The 20,607-nt window shown below is 53.7% G+C and overlaps 2 protein-coding genes across 4 annotated transcripts; both read left to right on the top strand.

The window, feature by feature from the left end:
* Positions 1–808: 808 nt before the first annotated feature.
* ZNF593 (zinc finger protein 593) lies at positions 809–1,810 on the top strand. The gene is made up of 3 exons (XM_023219575.1): positions 809–1,121; positions 1,356–1,418; positions 1,513–1,810. Exons 1-3 carry the CDS (start codon positions 922–924, stop codon positions 1,652–1,654), a joined length of 405 nt encoding a protein of 134 aa, XP_023075343.1. The 5' UTR covers positions 809–921; the 3' UTR covers positions 1,655–1,810.
* Positions 1,811–8,055: 6,245 nt separating this feature from the next.
* On the top strand, positions 8,056–20,605 carry CNKSR1 (connector enhancer of kinase suppressor of Ras 1). Of its 3 annotated transcripts, none has more exons than XM_023219574.2 (21): positions 8,056–8,164; positions 11,008–11,165; positions 11,270–11,451; positions 12,716–12,800; positions 13,223–13,264; positions 13,347–13,446; positions 14,059–14,118; positions 14,208–14,276; positions 14,590–14,691; positions 14,784–14,854; positions 14,927–15,000; positions 15,114–15,220; positions 15,298–15,325; positions 15,712–15,884; positions 17,888–17,961; positions 18,131–18,202; positions 18,965–19,038; positions 19,173–19,234; positions 19,329–19,428; positions 19,503–19,684; positions 20,001–20,605. In XM_023219574.2, the coding sequence occupies exons 9-21, from the start codon at positions 14,611–14,613 to the stop codon at positions 20,268–20,270; spliced, it is 1,368 nt and encodes a 455-aa protein (XP_023075342.1). In that variant the 5' UTR covers positions 8,056–8,164; positions 11,008–11,165; positions 11,270–11,451; positions 12,716–12,800; positions 13,223–13,264; positions 13,347–13,446; positions 14,059–14,118; positions 14,208–14,276; positions 14,590–14,610; the 3' UTR covers positions 20,271–20,605. The 3 variants fall into 3 exon arrangements, with proteins under 3 accessions (XP_023075342.1, XP_023075341.1, XP_023075340.1); XM_023219573.2 differs by having other exon boundaries at positions 8,062–8,164; positions 13,342–13,446; positions 20,001–20,599; XM_023219572.2 differs by having other exon boundaries at positions 8,062–8,164; positions 13,342–13,446; positions 14,208–14,297; positions 20,001–20,599.
* Positions 20,606–20,607: the final 2 nt, after the last annotated feature.

The following is a 20,607-nucleotide window of genomic DNA, read 5'->3' as shown; positions in this document are numbered from 1 at the left end:
AATTATTGCTAAGCTCCTCTGGCCCCTTCCAGCTGAGTTGGCTCTGGCCAGCCTGGGAGGCACCAGGATTCTGTGAACGGGGAAAGGCCTTCTAGGCTTCTGCCCACTCTGAGCATGCAATACCTAGGCCTTTGCTGCCAGCCCACCTCTGGAAGCCCAGGGCTTAGAGAAAGGAGGCAAAGATGGAGAGGTCCTTCTATCAGTACTTGTGAGAGGAACGGAGCCCTCTGGAGTCTGAATGCCTGAGGACTGCAATCTCTGGGGAGGAACACTCTTCACGGATTTGGCTGGGGCAGAGAGAGGATGGAGATTCAAGGGAATAAGAGGAGCCGGGAGAAGTGAGGGCTTTTTCAGAGAGAGGATGGAGATTCAAGGGAATAAGAGGAGCCGGGAGAAGTGAGACTGGAGATATCTCGGGAAGCCCGGTGGGGCTGGGATTCCAAACTTATTCACTGTCAGTCATTTACTAATTTATTCATGACACAGACATTTATCAGTGCTTTCCAGAGATACAGCATCCCACCCCCACCGCGGAGTCCAAGGTCTGGGAAACAGGAAGGGACGACAGGGGCAGAGGTTGGCACTGATACTGGTTGGGCCAGGCCAGGGAGAGCAGGGCAGCAAGACGGCCCCGAAACCCCTAAGCGCACGCACCACCCCGCGCTTCCCCAGCTAGGGCCCGCGTGGCCATGCCCTTCAGTGGTCACACTTTTGGGGACCCGTCCGGAGTTCGGTCACTAACGTCGACGGCCGCCTGGCGGCGCTCGAGCCGCTGGCCGAGAGTGACGTCATCAGAGGCGGTCCGGCCGAGCCTGCCTCGCCCCCCTGCGTGGCCTGACGTAGCTGATCGGCCCGGAAGCGCTCACACGTGTGCTCCCTGCCCTGCTCCTGGCCCCTTGGCCGGCCGGGCTGTTTCTGGCCATGGGTCGCTCCCGCCGGACAGGCGCGCACCGAGCGCACTCTCTAGCCCGGCAGATGAAGGCGAAGCGGCGGCGGCCGGACCTGGATGAGATTCACCGCGAGCTGCGGCCTCTGGGACCCGCACGGCCCCAGCCCGTCCCAGACGCCGAGCCCGACCCCGACCTGCCAGGGGGCGGCCTGCACCGCTGTCTGGCCTGCGCGTGAGTCCCGGACGAGCCCGGCCTGGGGCAGAGGAGGGTCTGCGGTGCCGGCCGGGAGATGTGAAGTTCAAGCCCCAGGCCGTGCGCAGTCTTCTCTCTCGGGACCCGTGGGTTCGCCCGCCTCCCGTTTCTCAGACCCGGATCCTGGCGTCAGGGATAAGCTAGGGCTAGGGAGATAGGTGTACTTGGGAGACTATCACTTCCTCACTCTCCTTCTCACTTCCATCCCTACAGGAGGTACTTCATCGATTCCGCCAATCTGAAGACCCACTTCCGATCCAAAGACCACAAGAAAAGGTATGAAGGAGTAAGGAGAGGATTGATGGATGGGTGATCAGCAGATAGGGCTTTCACCTGGTCAGCTCCCAACTCCTGTTTTTCTTTCTCCCAGGCTGAAGCAGCTGAGCGTCGAGCCCTACAGTCAGGAAGAGGCAGAGAGGGCAGCGGGTATGGGATCCTATGTGCCCCCCAGACGGCTAGCAGTGCCCACAGAAGTGTCCACTGAGGTCCCTGAGATGGACACCTCTACCTGACATGGCCTGAAGATGCAGGGCAGAGGAGTTGCCCATGGACAGTGACGCAAGGACTAGGCTGGGAGGGAGCGTGCCAACCCCTTTTGGCTCTGGGTTTGGGGAACGGAGGGCCTCTTCTGTGTGCCCTGCCCCCAATAAAGGAACTGGACAAAGAGAGCTTGCCTCCAACTCTAACTTCCAGGTCGCTGGAAGGGCTTCTCTAGTACTTTCTGTGCACCAGGCTTACGGTGTCTATCTTGGTCTATCTTTGGAGCCCACATCCCTGCCTTCCCTCTGAGGTCCTAGCATCTGAACTGGAGCACCCAGATGGAGACCTGATGCAGTGTGGGGTGGCGAGAGTGGGATCAGATTACTCTGTCCTGCTTCCGACAGAGACTGATCCCCAGAAAAGAAGGCTTCTGAGATTGCTGCCCCCCCCCCCCGAGTCACCTACCCCCAGCGTCCAGGTGAGAGTCTCTCTTCTTCATTATGGGGCCCGTGGCACCCGCCGCTGCCCCACCATCTTCCAGACGGCATAGCAGGAGCCACCCAGCCCGAGGACAGCTAGCACCGTAGCCACAACTCCCGCCAGCAGACTGCGGGGCTCTGCCTTCAGCTCACCAGCTACCTGCATCTGGAGGTGCACAGAGGGTGTGCCTCAGGGGTCAGTTGAGACTACCAGGAAGGTGGGGAGTGGGAAGGGGCTGAGTAGGTGTAGCTAGGGGAAGGAGACAAGGACGCTGGTACTGCCCCAGGGAGATTCCACCCCAATCCCTTTCGCCTCACTGCCCATCTGGGCCTGCCTGCTCAGGCGGCAGGGAACGTGACAGCCTGGCTGTTGGGGGTGTCAACCCAGCTATGGTAGGGGGAGGAAGGGGTCCGTCGTGCCAGAAACCATTGATCAGGGGTACTTACCTGTAGCACCCGGAAGTAACCAGGGGTCAGGCGTCGAAATCGCATGGTGGGCGGCACTGGTCTCCCTGGCGGCCTGTAGGGTGGGAGCGGACATGAAGACCAGTGGTCTTTATGATACCAAGAAGTGGAAACTAGGGTAGAGGGGTCTCTGACCTTCTACATACGCAAGACCCAAGCCCTCAGAGGATGCTCACCCGTGCCTGCCTGCCAAGGTCTGGCAGGGGGCGGAGCAACTGGACCTTTAAATCTGGTCCCTTCCCCCACTGCCTACCATCCTGCCAGCCTTAGGAGCAGCTGTCAAAAGAGATCAGCATCAGGCTTGAGCGGCACCTCCCCCACTGTCCAAGGAGGCAGGTCTGGGTAGGCAGAAGAGGCCTTGGCTGGCAGTGCTCAGGAGTCCCAGGCCTTGACCAGGTACTGGGCGGGCCTCCCTCAGCCCCTGGTCCGAGCCCCATCCCTACTTCAGATGATAGGATGCCAGCATTATGGAAGGAAGGGGAGGGTGCCTTTTCCATTTGATTTCTGTGAAATCAACCACCCCTACCTTGAGGGATGGTACATTTAACCCATTTCTTTCTTTCTTTTTTTTTCAAAGACAGAGTCTCACTCTGTCACCCAGGCCTGAGTGCAGTGGCATGACCTCAGCTCACTGCAACCTCTGCCACCCAGATTCAAGTGATTCTCCTGCCTCAGCCTCCCTAGTAGCTGAGATTACAGGCACCTGCCACTGCGCCCGGCTAATTTTTGTATTTGTAGTAGAGACGGGGTTTCACCATATTAGTCAGGCTGGTCTTGAACTCCTGACCTCATGATCCACCCACCTCGGCCTTCCAAGTGCTGGGATTACATGCGTGAGCCACTGCGCCCAGCCAGTTTAACCCATTTCTTCAAGACAAAGTTTCTTCAGGGACTTCCCTGCCCTCAGCTTGAAACAGTGATAAAAGCATATCTACATACACCAATTAAGAAAGCTGCCCATGACACGTTAAAAATTGTAGTCATTGTTCTAAGCACTTAACTTGTATTTCATTTGGTATCCATTATCTCTTAAATGAAAAAGTATGGTTGGGCAGCACTTTGGGAGGCTGAGGCAGGCAGATTGCTTGAGTCCAGGAGTTCGAGACCAGCCTGGGCAAAGGTGAAACCTCATGTCTACCAAAAAAAAAAAAAAAACCAATAATTTAGCCAGGCATGGTGGTGCATGCCTGTAGTCCCAGCTACTCAGGAGGCTGAGGTAGGAGGATCACTTGAGCCCAGGAGGCGGAGGCTGCAATGAGCTGAGGTCGCACCATTGCACTCCAGCCTGGGTGACAGCCAGACCCTGTCTCCAATAAAAAAAAGAAAAGAAAAGAAAAAGTACAATTTGCAGAATAGTATGTAGACTATCTGCAGATATAGCAAATAGAAGAATATCCCAAATTTAGCAGTGGCTCCCACTGGGGAACATGATAGAGACACATTGGGCAAAGGGCACATCCTGCTTTCACTTAACCTATTACCTTTGAAATGTATACAGCAAATATGTAGAACTTTATATTCATAAAGCTCTTTAAAATAGGCCGGGCATGGTGGCTCACGCCTGTAATCCCAGGGAGCCAAGCGTGGGAGGCCGAGGTAGGTGGATTACTTGAGGCCGGGTGTGGGGGCGCACGCCTGTAATCCCAGCTACTTGGGAGGCTGAGGCAGGAGAATAGCTTGAACCTGGGAGGTGGAGGTTGCGCTGAGCCAAGATCACGCCATTGCACTCCAGCCAGGGCAACAAGAGCAAAACGCCATCTCAAAAGAATAAATAAAAATAAATAAAAGTTGCTACTTATTGTGTCCCTAACTGCCTAGCCCTGGCAGATGCCCGAAGCATAGAGTAAAGGCGCCATGGTTCAGGGAGGAAAGGGGCTGGTTCTCACCTCTGGTGGCAGCTCAGGAAAGATATTTGATGAAATCAAGATCTGTCTACCGAACACTGTGATAAAGGCTCTATTAGAATTTACTGGACTTCGCTAGAGTGCCATAGGGAGGCTGCTGCATGAAGAGGCAAAAATGTTAAAGGAGGATGCAGCACGGAGTGTTCAAGGGACACAGATCTGAGGCAAAACACAAAACTGGAGACAGGCATTTTGCAAATTTGAAGCCAACTGGCTCAGCAAATGAAAGAGGCTGTTAATACCAAGTGTGAACGTGGGATGGCATCACCAGAGCTGGCCAAGTTCAGAGAAGCTGAAAATCTCAATTTGTATGTGACATTATTAAATAATGACAACACACATACACTACATAGGCCAACCATGGGCGAAATTCAGACTTTGGGTCTCTAGGTTACAGGTAAGGTCGTGACAGGCTTTGACGACTGGGGGTGCTGGAGAAATTCTGAAGTAGGTGACAGCAGTTGGCTCCTCCCCACAGAATTAAAGCAATAATAACTCATATCTACCCCATGATATAGATTTCAAAGCACTTAATGTCATCACAGTGCTAAGGCCTAGGTATCTACCCCATCTGGAGAGGAAGAAACAGATTCAGAGAGCTGTAGAAGTTGGGCTGAGCACATAGCAGTTGAATGTGGAACTGATTTTATCTGATTTTTTTTTTTTTTTTGAGACAGTTTTGCTCTTGTTGCCCAGGTTGGAGTGCAACGGCACAATCTCGACTCACTGCAACCTCTGCCTGCGGGTTCAAGCAATTCTCCTGACTCAGCCTTCCGAGTTGCTGGGATTATAGGTACCCTCCACCACGCCCGGCTAATTTTTTGGATTTTTAGTAGAGACAGGGTTTCGCCATGTTGGCCAGGCTGGTCTCGAACTCCTGACCTCAGATGATCCACCGCCTTGGTCTCCCAAAGTGCTGGGATTACAGGCGTGAGCCACCGCGCCCAGCCTTTTTTTTTCTCTTTTTGAGATGGAGTTTCACTTTTGTTGCCCAGGCTGGAGTGCAATGACGCGATCTCGGCTCACTGCAACCTCTACCTCCCAGGTTCAAGCGATTCTCCTGCCTCAGCTCCCAAGTACCTGGGATTACAGGCATGTACCACCACGCCTGGCTAATTTTGTATTTTTAGTAGAGATGGGGTTTCTCCATGTTGGTCAGGCTGGTCTCGAGCTCCTGACCTCAGGTGATCCACCCGCATCAGTCTCCCGAAGTGCTGGGATTACAGGCCTGAGCCACCACGCCCGGCTGATTTTATCTGATTCTAAAGTCCTGGTAGTCCCCTGACCTGAGATGATGATGATGAAAATGAACATTTACTATGTGTCAGATATTTTTCTAAGATGAAATCTCTTACTCTGGGGTCCAGAATTCAGGGGATCCATAAACTTGGATGGGAAAAATTATATTTTTATTTTTGCTAACCTCTAACCAAACTTTATGATTTCCTTCTATATGGATTGAAGTAGTAGTATCTTTGGCTTAGTCACCAATAGAAATCACAGACATTTTGGCCGGGTGTGGTGGCTCATGCCTGTAATCACAGCACTTTGGGAGGCCGAGGCGGGCGGATCACAAGGTCAGGAGATCGAGACCATCCTGGCCAACACGGTGAAACCCCGTGTCTACTAAAAATACAAAAAACTTAGCCAGGCATGGTGGCAGGCGCCTGTAGTCCCAGCTACTCGGGAGGCTGAGGCAGGAGAATGGCGTGAACCCGGGAGGCAGAGCTTGCAGTGAGCCGAGACTGCGCCACTGCACTCCAGCCTGGGCAACGCAGCAAGACTCCTTCTCACCAAAAAAAAGAAATCACAGACATTTTCATGTCAAATTGTAGTTATTGCAAGTATCTCAAAATATTTATGCTCGAATGATTTCAAAATCACAGTGGTTGTTAAACCACCACTAAGTTGTTCATGAGCACCTTCTGTTTCAGATGCTCCTGTGATGTAGCCGCCATTAACTGGGCACCTCCAAGCCTAGCAGTGGTTCAGTGACCAAAGGGTGAATCTGCCTGTTCTCAGTAGAGCTTCTCTACTCTTCTGCATTCCCTGTCTTTAGTTGTTTGCTGATCAATATGTAAGAGGAGGGGAGTCAAAGACCACTACACAGTTTAATGTTCTTATTCAAGCTGGTCGACAACACACTGAGGTCATTAAAAAAGGAAAATTTAACTTTTGGCGAGTCTTGTTAATGTTAGTAAACCCATAATATCATAAATTTCTGGTTTTATTTTTTTGAGATGGGGTCCTGCTATGTTGCCCAGGTGGCTTTGAACTCTGGGCTTGAGTGATACTCCCCCCGCTCAACCTCTCAACCTCTCGAGTAGCTAGGACTATAGTTGTGTGCCAGCGCTCCCCAGCTCCAAATTTGTTTTTTGTTTTTTGTGGGTTTTTTTTTTTTGAGATGGAGTCTCGCTCTGTCACCAGGCTGGAGTGCAGTGGCATGATCTCAGCTCACTGCAACCTCCGCCTCCTGGGTTCAAGCGACTCTCCTGCCTCAGCCTCCTGAGTAGCTGTGACTACAGGCATGCACCACCACACCCAGCTAATTTTTGTATTTTTAGTAGAGATGGGGTTTCACCATGTTGAGCAGGCCGGTTTCCATCTCTTGACCTCGTGATCCACCCGCCTTGGCCTCCCAAAGTGCTAGGATTACAGGCGTGAGCCACCACGCCTGGCTAAATTTGTTTTTAAATATAGTTTTGATAATTGTTCTCATTGTAATCCTAAGCATTTTGTTTTGTGCATTTGTTTATAGAGTTTTGCTCTATGGTCCAGGCTGGAGTGCAGTGGCACGATCTTGGCTCACTGGAACCTCCACCTCCTGGGTTCAAGCGATTCTCCTGCCTCAGCCTCCTGAGTAGCTGGGATTGTAGGCACCCACTGTGCCCAACTAATTTTTTGTATTTTTAGTAGAGATGGGGTTTCACCATGTTGGCCAGGCTGGTCTTGAACTCCTGACTTCAATTGATCCTTCCACCTTGGCTTCCCAAAGTGCTGGGATTACAGACATGAGCCACCACGCCCGGCCTGTTTTATGCCTTTATAAGCAGCTATTCTGAGAAAGCGTTCACAGGCCTCACCAGATGCTAGAGTCCATACTGCAAAATCAAAGGGAGGCTAAACACCCCAGTTCTAAAATGTTTTCAAGCTATTCAGATACTGTGCACACCTGCCCTTTGAAGTAAGGTCTATTATATCTCCTTTACAGACCCAGAAACTGAGGCGCAGAAGTTAGGGTCAGCCCCAGGTCACACAGCTAGCAAGAGCTGGCCTAGGCACCCAGGGACCTGGCCCCCTAGCCTCTGTGCTTTGCTACTGAGCTTAGCACTCCTCTTGTGGCTTTTTCTTGAGGAGCCCAAAGGTCAGCGTCCCACCCAGCGATATGAGGCCAGTGGCACTGCCCCCTAGCTGGGGTGAGATGCCAGAGCCCTAGGATGCCTGAAGGGCTGGGCAGGAGGCGGATGGGCGTGGGCCAATGGCTGCCGCAGCGCCTCACCTGGCCGTCTGTGTGAGCCCAGGTATGCAGTAGGCTCCGCCCAGGACCCAGCCTGGCCCCTCCTCAGGCCTGGGCTCTGGGAGCGGAAATTCCGGCGTCAGCGGGGCAATACAGGAGCTGATGCGAGCCGGCAGCGCTGGGCCATGGAACCGGTAGAGACCTGGACCCCCGGAAAGGTGGCAACTTGGCTGAGAGGTGGGTGGGGCCAGGGTAGAGTTGGGCTTAAAGGGGACTAGGTGTGGGTCCCACCGGAAGAGGGAGGAGGGGAAAAGGAAAAAGAACCTGTGGACTGGGTGCGGTGGCTCACACCTGTAATCCCAGCACTTTGGGAGGCCAAGGTGGGTGGGTCACGTGAGGTCAGGAGTTCAAGACCAGCCTGGTCAACATGGTGAAACCCCGTCTCTACTAAAAATACAAAAATTATCTGGGGGTGGTGCCAGGTGCCCGTGTAATCCCAACTACTTGGCAGTCTGAGGCAGGAGAATCACTTGAACCCAGGAGGTGGAGGTTACAGTGAGCCGAGATCGCACCACTGCACTCCAGCCTGGGTGACAGAGTGAGATTCATCTCAAAACAAAAAACAAAAGAACCTGCGGGCTCTATCAGTCGGTCAGTCAGTCAACAAGTATTTACAGAGTATCTACCATGTTCCAGGTACTGTGCTGGGCAGAGAGACAGATGAGATGACCCTGGGGGGCCCAAGTACCCAGAAGGGGGCCCCTCATTGTGGCAGCAGCCAAAGAGGCCTCTAGGGTGGTAATGGGGAGGCGGTGTCATGGAAACAGGAGGGAGGCCTGGCAGGCCCACGCTTACTCTATCTTCTTCATCTTCCCTGGCCCCAGGGCCAGTGGGCTGTTGTTAAATCCATTTCTTAGAGTCAGAAACTGACGCACAGAGCCAGGAAGTGATTTGCTCAGTCTCTGTTGTCATTCTGCCCCCTCCACACCCTGAGCTCCTAGTGACAGAAGCAGAAGGCCTAGGCCAGATTGAAGAGGTTGACACAGCCCCACCCTGGGGCTCCTATCCAAGGGGCAAGGTGCTGTCCAGGCTCAGCGAGCCCAGACAGATGGGAAGCAACACACCCCACAGGCAGACTCAGAGAAGGGCCTCCTGACACGCAGTGCAGTGCAGCCAGGAGCAGGCAGTCAGGACACCCCTCCCAGAGCGGGGAGCTGGAGCGCACTAGACAGGCTCAGAAGGACCAGCTCAGGTAAGGGCAGGAATTCAGGGCTGGGTTCAGACTCCCAGACTGGATTCCAGGCCCACCCCCACCACTTGCCAGCTCTGTGACCGTAGGTCTCAGTTTTTCTGTCCATCAAATGGGAAAGGCAACTCTGACCTCATGAAGTGGATAAAGTGAGACAATCATGACACAGCTCACTTGTAGCTCAATTCCTGGGTCTATTGCGAGGGCAGCAGCCGAATACAGTCACCATGCAGGAAGGAGGTGGCTCAGGGACCCATAGCCGGGGAGTGACAGGTTCACGAACTCCCAGTCCGGTGCTCTGAATGTGACACAGGAAACACACACACACACACCAGTGAAGGAGCCTGGCTCAGGAGGGGAAGAATTCCTTTGAAGAGTGAGCAAGCTACTTAACCTCTATGTCAGTTTTCCCATCTGTAAACAGGAGAATGATAGTCTTTACCTCCTAGAAACGTAGTGAGAATCAAATGTGTTAATATGTGTAAAGCTCTTATAGCTTTGCATAGCACATAATAAGCCCTCGATAGACACTTTTCTTATTTTTGAGTGTCTACCTTGTCCAGACACAGGCTGGGGGTTAGAGACAAATGGTTATCTAAGGCTTGATCTTTGAAGAGCCTGTAATAAAATGGGAAAGACCGATGGTCAAGTGCAGGGGTTTGTGGAGGCTCGGGGGCAGTGGGAACAAGAGGAGAGCCCCCCACCCCACTCAGCCTGGGAAGTTATGAAGTCTTCCTGGAGGAAGTTAGTTGAAAAAGGAAGTGAAGGAGCTAGAACAGCAATACCAGCAGGAGGAATAGCACTGCAAGGACCCTGAGGTAAAAGGGTGTTCCAGGAGCTGCAAGGAATTAGCTCTGTGCATCTGAAGTGTTGAGTCTGGGGGGCTCTTCAGGATATGATGCTGGAAAGGGAGGTGGTAGCCTAATCATACAGGGCCTGTAGATCATGGTAAAGTCTGGCAATAATAATATGATGGCTATTATTGACTTGTCTCCCACGAACCAGACAATGGCCAAGGCCTTGACATATGTCGTGTCATTTAAAACACACATGATTAGAAGGTAGGTACTTTTATTATTCCCATGTTACAGGTGAGGAAACTGAGGCACAGAGCAGTGCTATTACTTGCTCAAGTGTTCAGTGTCTCAGTGACTCCATGGCCTCTTGTTCTTATCCCCTGTATCGTTAGTTCTCAAACTTAAAGGAGCATCACAATCACCTGCAGGATTCATTAAAATACAAACAGCTGGATGGGCGTCATGGTGAAAGCCTGTAATTCCAGCACTTTGAGAGACTGAGGCAGTCAAATTGCTTGAGCCCAGGAGTTCGAGACTTGCCTGGGCAAACCCCGTCTCTGCAAAAAATACAAACATTAGTTGGGTGTGGTGGTGTGTGCCTGAAGTCTCAGCTACTCGGGAGGCTGAGATGGGAGGATGGATTGAACCTAGGAGGTCAAGGCTGCAGTGAGCCATGATTGTGTCTCAAGCCCCTGTCTCAAAAAAAAGAAAAAAAGAAAGAAAAAGAAAAACTGCTGGGCCCCAGCCTCAGAATTTCTGATTCAGCAGATGTGGTGTGAGGCCTGATAATTTGCATTTCTAACAAGTTGTCCAGTGAGGCTGCTGCTGCTGGTCTGGGGGCCGCTTTTGAGAGCCCTATACTTTCATGCTCCTCAACTCAGTGGCCTCATCTGTGAAAAAGGCAGAACAGCCTGGGTGTCAGGGTTATCATTAGGGCTAGACTAGAGGGAAAAGGGCTTTGCAGGCGTGAAGAACCAGCCCAAAAGGTCCTGACACCTCTGCTTCCCCCGAGCTGACCCCTGCTCTCCCTCCAGGTCTTGACGACTCCCTGCAGGACTATCCCTTTGAGGACTGGCAGCTGCCTGGCAAGAACCTGCTCCAGCTCTGCCCCCGAAGCCTTGAGGCTCTGGCTGTGCGGTGTCTGGGACACCAGGAGCTCATCCTGGGCGGGGTGGAACAGCTCCAGGCCCTGGTGAGTGAATGCTGGTAACACTGGCTGCAGCTTCCACCAACCTGGGGGGTGCCGATGGGGGCTGGCTGCTGCCAGGGAGGTGACTTGCCTTCTTTCTGGCACAGAGCTCCAGGCTACAGACAGAGAACCTGAAGAGCCTGACAGAGGGGCTGCTGGGGGCAACCCATGACTTCCAGAGCATAGTCCAAGGCCGCCTGGGGGACTGTGCCAAGACCCCTATTGATGTCCTCTGTGCAACTGTGGAGCTGGTGCATGAAGGCAACGCCCTCCTCTTCTGGCTCAGCAGGTACCCAGGTTGTGGTGACGACTGAGGGACTCTTGTCATCTTTGGCCTCCTCAAGGGTGTGGGAGAGAAAAACAGAGCTTGGCTCTTGTTCAGATATAGTGAGCCAGGTGTGGTGGCTTACGTCTGTAATCCCAGCACTTTGGGAGACTGAAGCGGGCAGATCACTTGAGGTCAGGAGTTCGAGACCAGCCTAGCCAACATGGTGAAACCCCGTCTTTACCAAAAATATTAAAAATTAGCCAGGTGTGGTGGTGCGTACCTGTAATCCCAGCTACTCGGGAGGCTGAGGCAGGAGAATCACTTGAACCTGGGAGGTGCAGGTTCCAGTGAGCCAAGATGATGCCACTGTACTCCAGCCTGGGCAACAGAGTGAGACTCCGTCTCAGAAAAAAAAAGATACAGCGGAGCAGGGCAAAGGGATTAGTCCACCCGTGCAGGGGCACTGGGATGCCTGGGTTCCCACCCCATCCTCCAGCTTGTAATAATCCGTCTCATCAATAACCACTGAATGGAGAGCCTCCCCAACCCTGTTCACTGGTTGCTGCTTGTCCTCAGACACCACTTCAAATGTCACCTCCTTGAGGAAGCTTTCCCTGTTGTACACTCTCAAAGCTATACTATTAACAAATAATAAATAATAACTTATTATTATAAACTCATTATCCAATGTTTCATGATACTCGTTACAACTGAAGTTAAATTGATATTGATGTCTTTTTTTTTTTTTTTTTTTTTTTTTTTGAGACGGGGGCTCGCTCTGTTGCCCGGGCTGGAGTGCTGTGGCCGGATCTCAGCTCACTGCAAGCTCCGCCTCCCGGGTTTATGCCATTCTCCTGCCTCAGCCTCTCAAGTAGCTGGGACTACAGGCGCCCGCCACCTCGCCCGGCTAGTTTTTTGTATTTTTAGTAGAGACGGGGTTTCACCATGTTAGCCAGGATGGTCTCGATCTCCTGACCTCGTGATCCGCCCGTCTCGGCCTCCCAAAGTGCTGGGATTACAGGCTTGAGCCACCACGCCCGGCAATATTGATGTCTTTAATGTCTGTTTCCCCAGTGCCTAGAACAGGGGTTGGCATGTGGTAGGCATGTGACAAATAAGTCCTCTGCTAATCTCTTTAGATATCTCAATCATCTCCTTTACTCTAAACCAAAACCCATCAGAGCAGGTATTATCCCCAAGTCTCTGAGGTGAGTAATTGGTGAGTAATTGGCTCTGAGTGGTTAAGCATAGTCCCTTAACCACTGTGCCATTCTTCCCCTGCCAGGTACCTCTTCTCCCACTTAAATGACTTCTCGGCATGCCAGGAGATCCGGGACTTGTTGGAGGAGCTGAGTCAGGTCTTGCGTGAGGTAGGAGAACCAAGGGTCAGGCTTGGCCCATGCCCTAGAGACCAAACTGGGCTAGAGCTTTTTATAACCTGTGAATCAGCCCAGGATCGGGTATGAGGCTTGAGACGAGCGAGAAAGGAGGAGAGGAGGTCCTGCAACTGGGTATGGGATGATGAGGCATTTTGGGGTCTCCTAGCTGGTAGGGGAATTTTGACACTCAGGACAGGGTGGGAGGGCAGGGCACGTGTGGTGACTTCTGGGGGCCTGGTATCAGGGAAATGAGCCCTCTGGTTAAATCACTGAGGCCCTGTGGTTCTGGGCAGGGAGCCAGTATAGGGAAGGCAGGGAGGGACTGCAGGGAATCCCACCGTGCCCCCAGGAGAAGGCAGTCCCCCTATGGCCCTGGCTCAGGGGAGGCCCCCACTCTCTCATTCTGCTTCCAGGATGGTCCAGCAGCTGAGAAGGAGGGCACAGTCCTGAGGATCGTGAGTCTGTGGGGTGGGAAGGGAGTGGGGGTGGGGACGATCGGGCTCAGGCTAGACAGCCCACTCCCCTCCCCCAGTGCAGCCACGTGGCTGGGATCTGCCACAACATCCTGGTCTGCTGCCCCAAGGAACTGCTGGAGCAGAGGGCCGTGCTCGAGCAAGTGCAGCTGGACAGTCCATTGGTGAGCCCTGCCCTCCCACCTCTCACTTCTGACCCCTTGGCAGCCTTGTCTGGGCCCTGAAATAGGGTCCAGGATCCTGCAGAATCCCGTGCTGCCCTGGCGGGAAAGCCTTTTTTGTACAGATACTAAAATGGAGGCCCAGAGGATTGGCCAGGGTCTCCCATTGCTCCGCACCTCCCCAGTCCCCACACCACGTGGGTGTGGCCTCAGGTAGGATGTTCCAGCCTTAGGATGGAGACAGGGCAGGGGCTCGGGGGTAGTTAGAAGAGAGAGAGAGGATGTGACCTTTCTTGATTTAATCTTTGACCAGTGGGGAAGACTAGAGCCCTATCCCTGCCCTGTCCCTGCTTGTCCCTTTAGGAACGTTGCTGAGAAGCTGGTACCTCAGAAATCAGGGTCTCCAGTTTCCCTATCGTTCTTAGCAGAGGGGAAGTCAGAGGCCCAGAGGAGTAGCAAGTCCAAAGTCACACAGCAAGTCTGGGCAGGACCAGCTTGGGGTCAGCTCTTGCCACAGTTCCACCCACTGTAGAGTCCTGGTGTCTGACGGGGGTCCTGCCTACTGGCCCTGTTGCCCCTCCCAGCCCCCAGTGACTGCAGCCTCTGCCTCTGCAGGGCCTGGAAATTCACACCACCAGCAATTGCCAGCACTTTGTGTCCCAAGTGGACACCCAGGTGAGAGCCCCACACCCTTTCCAGCCACCCACCCCTGAAGCCTCTCACCTGCAAACCAGGCCAACCTCAGGCCCCATTCCCCACACCAGGTTCCCACTGACTCCCAGCTGCAGATCCAACCTGGAGACGAGGTTGTCCAGATCAACGAGCAGGTGGTGGTGCGTGAGGAGAGGGATGTGGTAGGAGGTGAAGGGGTCACCGAGTAGAACCCAAGTCTAGTGGGTGGGGAGGCAACCAAGCGTTCTGACCAGGGTTGTGGGAGCTGCCTTCCAGGAGATGAGCCAGCTAAGTCTGGTGAGAGCATCCTCTGCAGAGCCCAGGTGACGGGACCCATGGAAGCTCCCAGGAGGCTGCGTGAGGGGAGGCAGAAATGGGAGGTTGAGAGAGAGCCCCCAGCACGAGGGTGAGAGTTGGTGGTTGCTTCAGAGCCTCCTACCCAGGTCGATGCCAGCCAGTGTCTCTGTCCCCCAGGTGGGATGGCCCCGTAAGAACATGGTGAGGGAGCTGCTGCGGGAGCCAGCCGGACTCAGCTTAGTGCTGAAGAAGATCCCGATACCGGAGACCCCCCCACAGGTACCTTTCCCGGCCGCCCCCCAGCCGCCCTCAGACCCCCCCCCCACTTTCAGACCCCTGTCTCCATTGCTTTGTTCCTGGTTGTTCCCCAGACGCCCCCTCAGGTCCTGGACTCCCCGCACCGGAGGAGCCCATCACTGTCTTTGGCCCCACTGTCTCCCAGGTAACAGGCTCTGTCCAGGTGTGTCTTGGTGGGGAGACCACGGGCTCATCTCATCCCCTTTGCCCTCCCCAGGGCCCCATCTGAAGATGTCTTTGCCTTCGACCTGTCTTCAAACCCCAGTCCTGGACCCAGCCCTGCCTGGACAGGTAGTCTCAAAGCCCCATGGATGCCCCGGACACGGCATCCGGATGCCCAGTTCTGACCCCAAGCCTGGGACTGGGCTCATAGACTTTCCCTGTCTCTTCCCCCTCCCTGACAGACTCTGCCTCCCTTGGCCCTGAGCCCCTGCCCATCCCCCTGGAAACCCCAGCCATACTCCCAGCAGGGGTAGCAGGGACTCCAGGGCTCCCTGAATCCTCTGACAAGGTAAACTCAGGGGCGTAGCCAGGAGGTGGGTGGGTCTGGACCTGGATCCTTCTCTCACCCTTCTGATGTCCTTTCAGAGTCCTGTTGGTCGGAAGAAATCAAAAGGTATGATGTGCGCTGGACTAAGTGGGGGTCCCCCTGTCTGAGCAGCTGTTAAAAATCTTTACGTGCTGGGCAAGACCACCCCTATCCTTCCCACACAGCCTCTCCTGGAAACAGCTGTGTTTCTGGGATCAGACAGAGCTGTGCTCCTAGTCTGGGCCTCTCACCAGCTCTGTGACTTTGAGCAAACAGGTTAGCCTCTAGTCTTTGGTTTGCTCATCTCTAAAATAAGAAGGGTCATCCCACTTCAGAGATGACACACGCAGCCTTCTGAGCAGAGTGTGGATTCAGAGATCTCACTTGGGGATGCTCGTGGAAGGCCAGGGAGCATGTTTAGCGGGGGCACCTTGCCAGCCCCTCACTGCCCAGCTTGTGCTGTGCTGCTACAGGCCTGGCGACCCGGCTGAGCCGCCGGCGGGTGTCATGCCGTGAGCTGGGCCGGCCGGACTGTGACGGCTGGCTCCTGTTGCGAAAGGCACCCGGTGGCTTCATGGGCCCGCGCTGGCGCCGCTGCTGGTTTGTGCTCAAGGGACACACGCTCTACTGGTACCGCCAGCCCCAGGTAAGACCCCACACACACAAACGGGTAGGCAAGTGAGTCACCTCCAGGCGTCAATTCTCATCTCTATTCAATCATCCATTCTTATTCCTGGTCCCAGCCTCTAATGTTCCCATCTGTTAAATGGGGACTTTCTTCAGAGAGAAATGAGTTAATATATGTATAAAAGCAGTTTGGAAAAGGTATCACAGGAGGTATAGAGAAAAATCTTTTTTTTTTTTTTGAGACAGAGTCTCGCTCTGTTGCCCAGGTTGGAGTGCAGTGGCGTGATCTCAGCTCACTGCAAGCTCCGCCTCCCGGGTTCACGCCATTCTCCTGCCTCAGCCTCCCAAGTAGCTGGGACTACAGAAGACCGCCACCACAGCCGGCTAATTTTTTGTATTTTAGTAGAGATGGGGTTTCACCATGTTAGCCAGGATGGTCTCCATCTCCTGACCTCGTGATCTGCTCGCCTCAGCCTCCCAAAGTGCTGGGATTACAGGTGTGAGCCACCACGCCCAGCCCCGAAAAATCTTTTTTTTTTTTTTTTAAGAGATGGGGTCTTGCTATGTTGCTCAGGCTTGTCTCAAACTCCTGGGCTTAGGCATTCTGCCTGCTTCAGCCCCCCAGAGTGCTGGGATTACAGGCGTGAGCCACCACATGTGGCTGAAAAATCACTTCTATTCTGCCCACTTCTTATCCTTCTGATATTCTGTCCATCCCAATGATGGGTCATTCATTTACTCATTTATTCCTTCAATATTCAGGTGCCTACTGTGAACCCAGCTCTAGGCTGGGCACTGTGGACACACAGAAGAGTGGATGGTTTTTGCTTCTCCAGAACTTAGAGGCTATTAGGGGAGAGGGATGAATACACATTCAAGGACAATGTAGGGACTGTGTACTAAGATAAAGGGAAAGCCCAAGGGATATGTGGGAGCACAGCAGAGGTATCCAGTTCCTCCTGAGGAGTCCAGATGCCCCCTGACAATGCAATACTTGGCAGTTAGTTGCATGGGAAGGGGAAAGAAAACCAGGAAGAGAAAGCAGCATTCAGAAAGCTCAGGGGTATGAAGCAGTTTGTCTGTGTCTACTGAAGGAACAAATGCATGAGCAGGCTCTTCTCATTTGGGTTTTTGGTTTTTGTGTTTGAAACAGAGTCTTGCTTTGTCACCCAGGCTGGAGGGCAGTGGCATGATCTCAGCACACTGCAGCCTCCGCCTCCCAGGTTCAAGTGATCCTCCTGCCTCAGCCTCCTGAGTAGCTGGGACTGTAGGCACATGCCACCATGCCTAGCTAAGTTTTGTGTTGTTTTGTTTTGTTTTGTTTTGTTTTGTTTTGTTTTGTTTGAGACGGAGTCTTATTCTGTTGCCCACGCTGGAGTGCAGTGGTGTAGTCACGGCTCACTGCAACCTCTGCCTCCCAGATTCAAGTGATTCTCCTGCCTCAGCCTCCCGAGTAGCTGGAATTACAGACACCTGCCACTACACCTGGCTAATTTTTTGTAGTTTTAGTGGAGATGGGGTTTCACCATGTTGGCCAGGCTGGTCTCGAACTCCTGACCTTGTGATTCTCCAGCCTCAGCCTGCCAAAGCAGTGGGATTACAGATGTGAGCCACTGCGCTTGGCCTAAGATTTTAATTTTTTGTAGAAATGGGCTTTTTTCCAAGGCTGGTCTCAAACTCCTAGGCTCAAATGATCCTCCTGCCTTGGCCTCCCAAAGTGCTAGGATTACAGACATGAGCCACCATGCCCAGCTTTCAGGCTGCTCTTTTTTTTTTTTTTTTTGACTGTTTCTCTGATATCTTTGGCTCCCCTTTCCTGGCTTAGAGGCATCCTTTGGCCATACCTCCTACCCCGACCCCAGATTCCGGCCCTGAGCTCCAGAAACAGAGAGACTTGTTAGAGAGCCCAGGAGATGCCTTCTCCCCTCCACAACCCTCAGGAGCCCGAGGGGTAACTAGGAACTGACTGGGCCTTGAGAGTATTGGGGTTCCAACTTGACCCTCATGCTGTGATCCCCCCAGGATGAGAAGGCTGAGGGCCTCATCAATGTCTCCAGCTATAGTCTGGAAAGTGGACATGATCAGAAGAAGAAATAGTTAAGTGTTGGGATATGATGGGCTGGGGGATGGAGACAGAAAGGGAGAGGAAGGGTGATGGGGTGGCAGTGGGAGGTGTGGCAAGTGGCTGGGGTACCCAGAATCCAGCCTCTCTGGGCTCTAGGTGGGCACGCCCAGGCTGAGTGATGCTCCTCCACTCCTTGACAGTGTGTTTCAGCTCACCCATGATGTGTACAAACCCTTCATCTTCGCTACTGATACCCTGACAGATCTGAGCATGTGAGTGCTGCCTCCCCCTTAGCCCCTACTCTCATATAATTCCCAACCTCTGTGAGCTTGGGAGCCTGGGCTCGGGAGCCTGGAGATGCAAATTCCAGCTCTCTGAGAGTGGCTGGTCAAGGTACTCACTTCTCTCTCTTTTTTTTTTTTTTTTTTTTTTTTGAGACAGAGTCTCACTATGTCAGCCAGGCTGGAGTGCAGTGGCACCATCTTGGCTCACTGAACCTCTACCTCCTGGGTTCAAGTGATTCTCCTGCCTCAGCCTCCTAGGTAGCCGAGACTATAGGCGCCCACCACCACACCTGGCTAATTTTTGTATTTTTAGTAGAGACGGGGTTTCACTGTGTTGGTCAGGCTGGTCTTGAACTCCTGAACTTGTGATCCGCCCGCCTCAGCCTCCCAAAGTGCTGAGATTACAGGTGTGAGCCACCGCGCCCGGCGTCTCTCTTTTTTTTAATTAAAAAGTTTTGGGGGCAGATGGGATTTGCTCTTTTGCCCTAGCTGGTCTCAAACACTTGGTCTTAAACAATCCTCCTGCCTCAGCTTCCCAAAGTGCTGGGGTGACAGATGTGAGCCACTGCACGCAGTCAGTACTCAGTTCTCTAAGCCCCAGTTTCATCATCTCTAAAATGGGTGACTAAGAGTTCATCCTTCTCAGAGTTGCTCTGAGAATCATCAGAAGATGATGTGGGTAAAAAGCCCCTAGCATACAAGAGGACCCCGGAGGATGGAAACCCCGTGAGACCCGCTTGCTCTCCGTAGGTGGGTGCGTCATCTCATTACCTGCATCTCCAAGTACCAGTCTGCAGGCCGGGCGCCCCCGCCTCGAGAGGAAGGTAGGTGTCTCACAGGGTTGAGTGGGAGGAAACCTCACCTGAGCCTCTGCCTTTCCTGGGATGGGGGCTGGGAATTCAAATGCCCTAGGCCACTCCCTGGCATCCCCAAAGCCCATTGCTCCTCCTCACCCCAGACTGCTACAGTGAGACCGAAGCAGAAGACCCAGACGATGAGGCTGGGTCCCGCTCAGCCTCGGTGAGTAGGGGGCTGCCGGGGGTAGGAGGTGGGGATAAATAGCAGGGCATGGAGCTCAGACAGAGACCCTCTGTGCTTTCCACCCTGCCTGCAGCCCAGCCCTGCTCAAGCTGGGAGTCCCCTCCATGGAGACACGTCACCTGCAGCCACCCCCACACAGCGCAGCCCACGGACCTCCTTTGGCTCTCTGACAGGTGCTGGGCTGGAGTTGGGAGCTGGGCTGGGAGCTGGGGTGGGCACATCCTCATCCTGCTCCTCCCTCCCACAGACAGCAGTGAAGAGGCACTGGAAGGAATGGTACAGGGGCTGAGGCAGGGTGGTGTATCCCTCCTAGGCCGGCCACAGCCCCTAACCCAGGAACAGTGGCGGAGCTCTTTCATGCGGCGCAACCGAGACCCTCAGCTCAATGAGCGAGTGCACCGTGTACGGGCGCTACAGAGCACACTCAAGGTCAGCTGGGGACTCTGGGCACAGCAAGGGACTAAGCTCTGGGCTTCAGGCTTTGGTTTGCGGCTCTCACCTCCACCCTGGGCACCAGACGCCAGACTCAGCTCTGGACTCTGAGCTTAGCAGCTGACAATGGGCTCAGCTGTGGACTGGGCCAGGCTTTGGGTTCCCAGTGGGGATTTGAGTCTCACCCGGGCTCCTCGTGCCATGCTGGCCAGGTGCTGGCTTCTAGGCACCAGACTCCAGAGTGAAGTCTGGCCTCAGACTCTGCCCACTTCCCTGGGTGATCATGGTCCCTTAGCCCCTCCTCTCCACACAGGCAAAGCTGCAGGAGCTGCAGGTCCTAGAAGAAGTGCTGGGTGACCCTGAATTGACAGGAGAGAAGTTCCGCCAGTGGAAGGAGCAGAACCAGGAGCTGTACTCAGAGGGCCTGGGGGCCTGGGGAGTGGCACAGGCTGAAGGCAGCTCCCACATCTTGACCTCTGACTCCAGAGAACAGACCCCCCACTCCCTGTCCTCTGACCCTGAAGAGCACTCCCATCTCTGCCCTCTGACCCCAGAGAGTAACCTCCAACCTCCTGACCTCTGACCCTGGCCAGCACTCTAGCTCCTGACCTTTGACCCGAGGGCCACCTCAACCCCAGCTTCTGACATGTCCAGGACAGAGCATCCCTGGATTCTGTTCAGGGTGGGAAGTAGTACTGCTAATCATGGTCTCACCCCGAGCTGACCCCTCTGCCTGGGCTTTGTGCCACCCTCTCTCTTGCCAAAGAAGACACTCTCCTACCCCATCCTCCCATCTCTGTGGCCACAGCCCTGCCCCTCCCGTTCCTTGACAGTTCTCCTCCAAACCAGGTCTGTACAGGTGTGCTTTATTTTACATGAGGTCTACTTTCCAACCAAATAAAGTCAATTTTTTAAAAAAT

Source organism: Piliocolobus tephrosceles, chromosome 1 (genome assembly GCF_002776525.5).
Source record: "Piliocolobus tephrosceles isolate RC106 chromosome 1, ASM277652v3, whole genome shotgun sequence".
In the NCBI taxonomy this organism is placed as follows: domain Eukaryota; kingdom Metazoa; phylum Chordata; class Mammalia; order Primates; family Cercopithecidae; genus Piliocolobus; species Piliocolobus tephrosceles.
The sequence above is the reverse complement of the archived record's forward strand: the minus strand, read 5'-3'. Positions and strand labels throughout refer to the sequence as shown.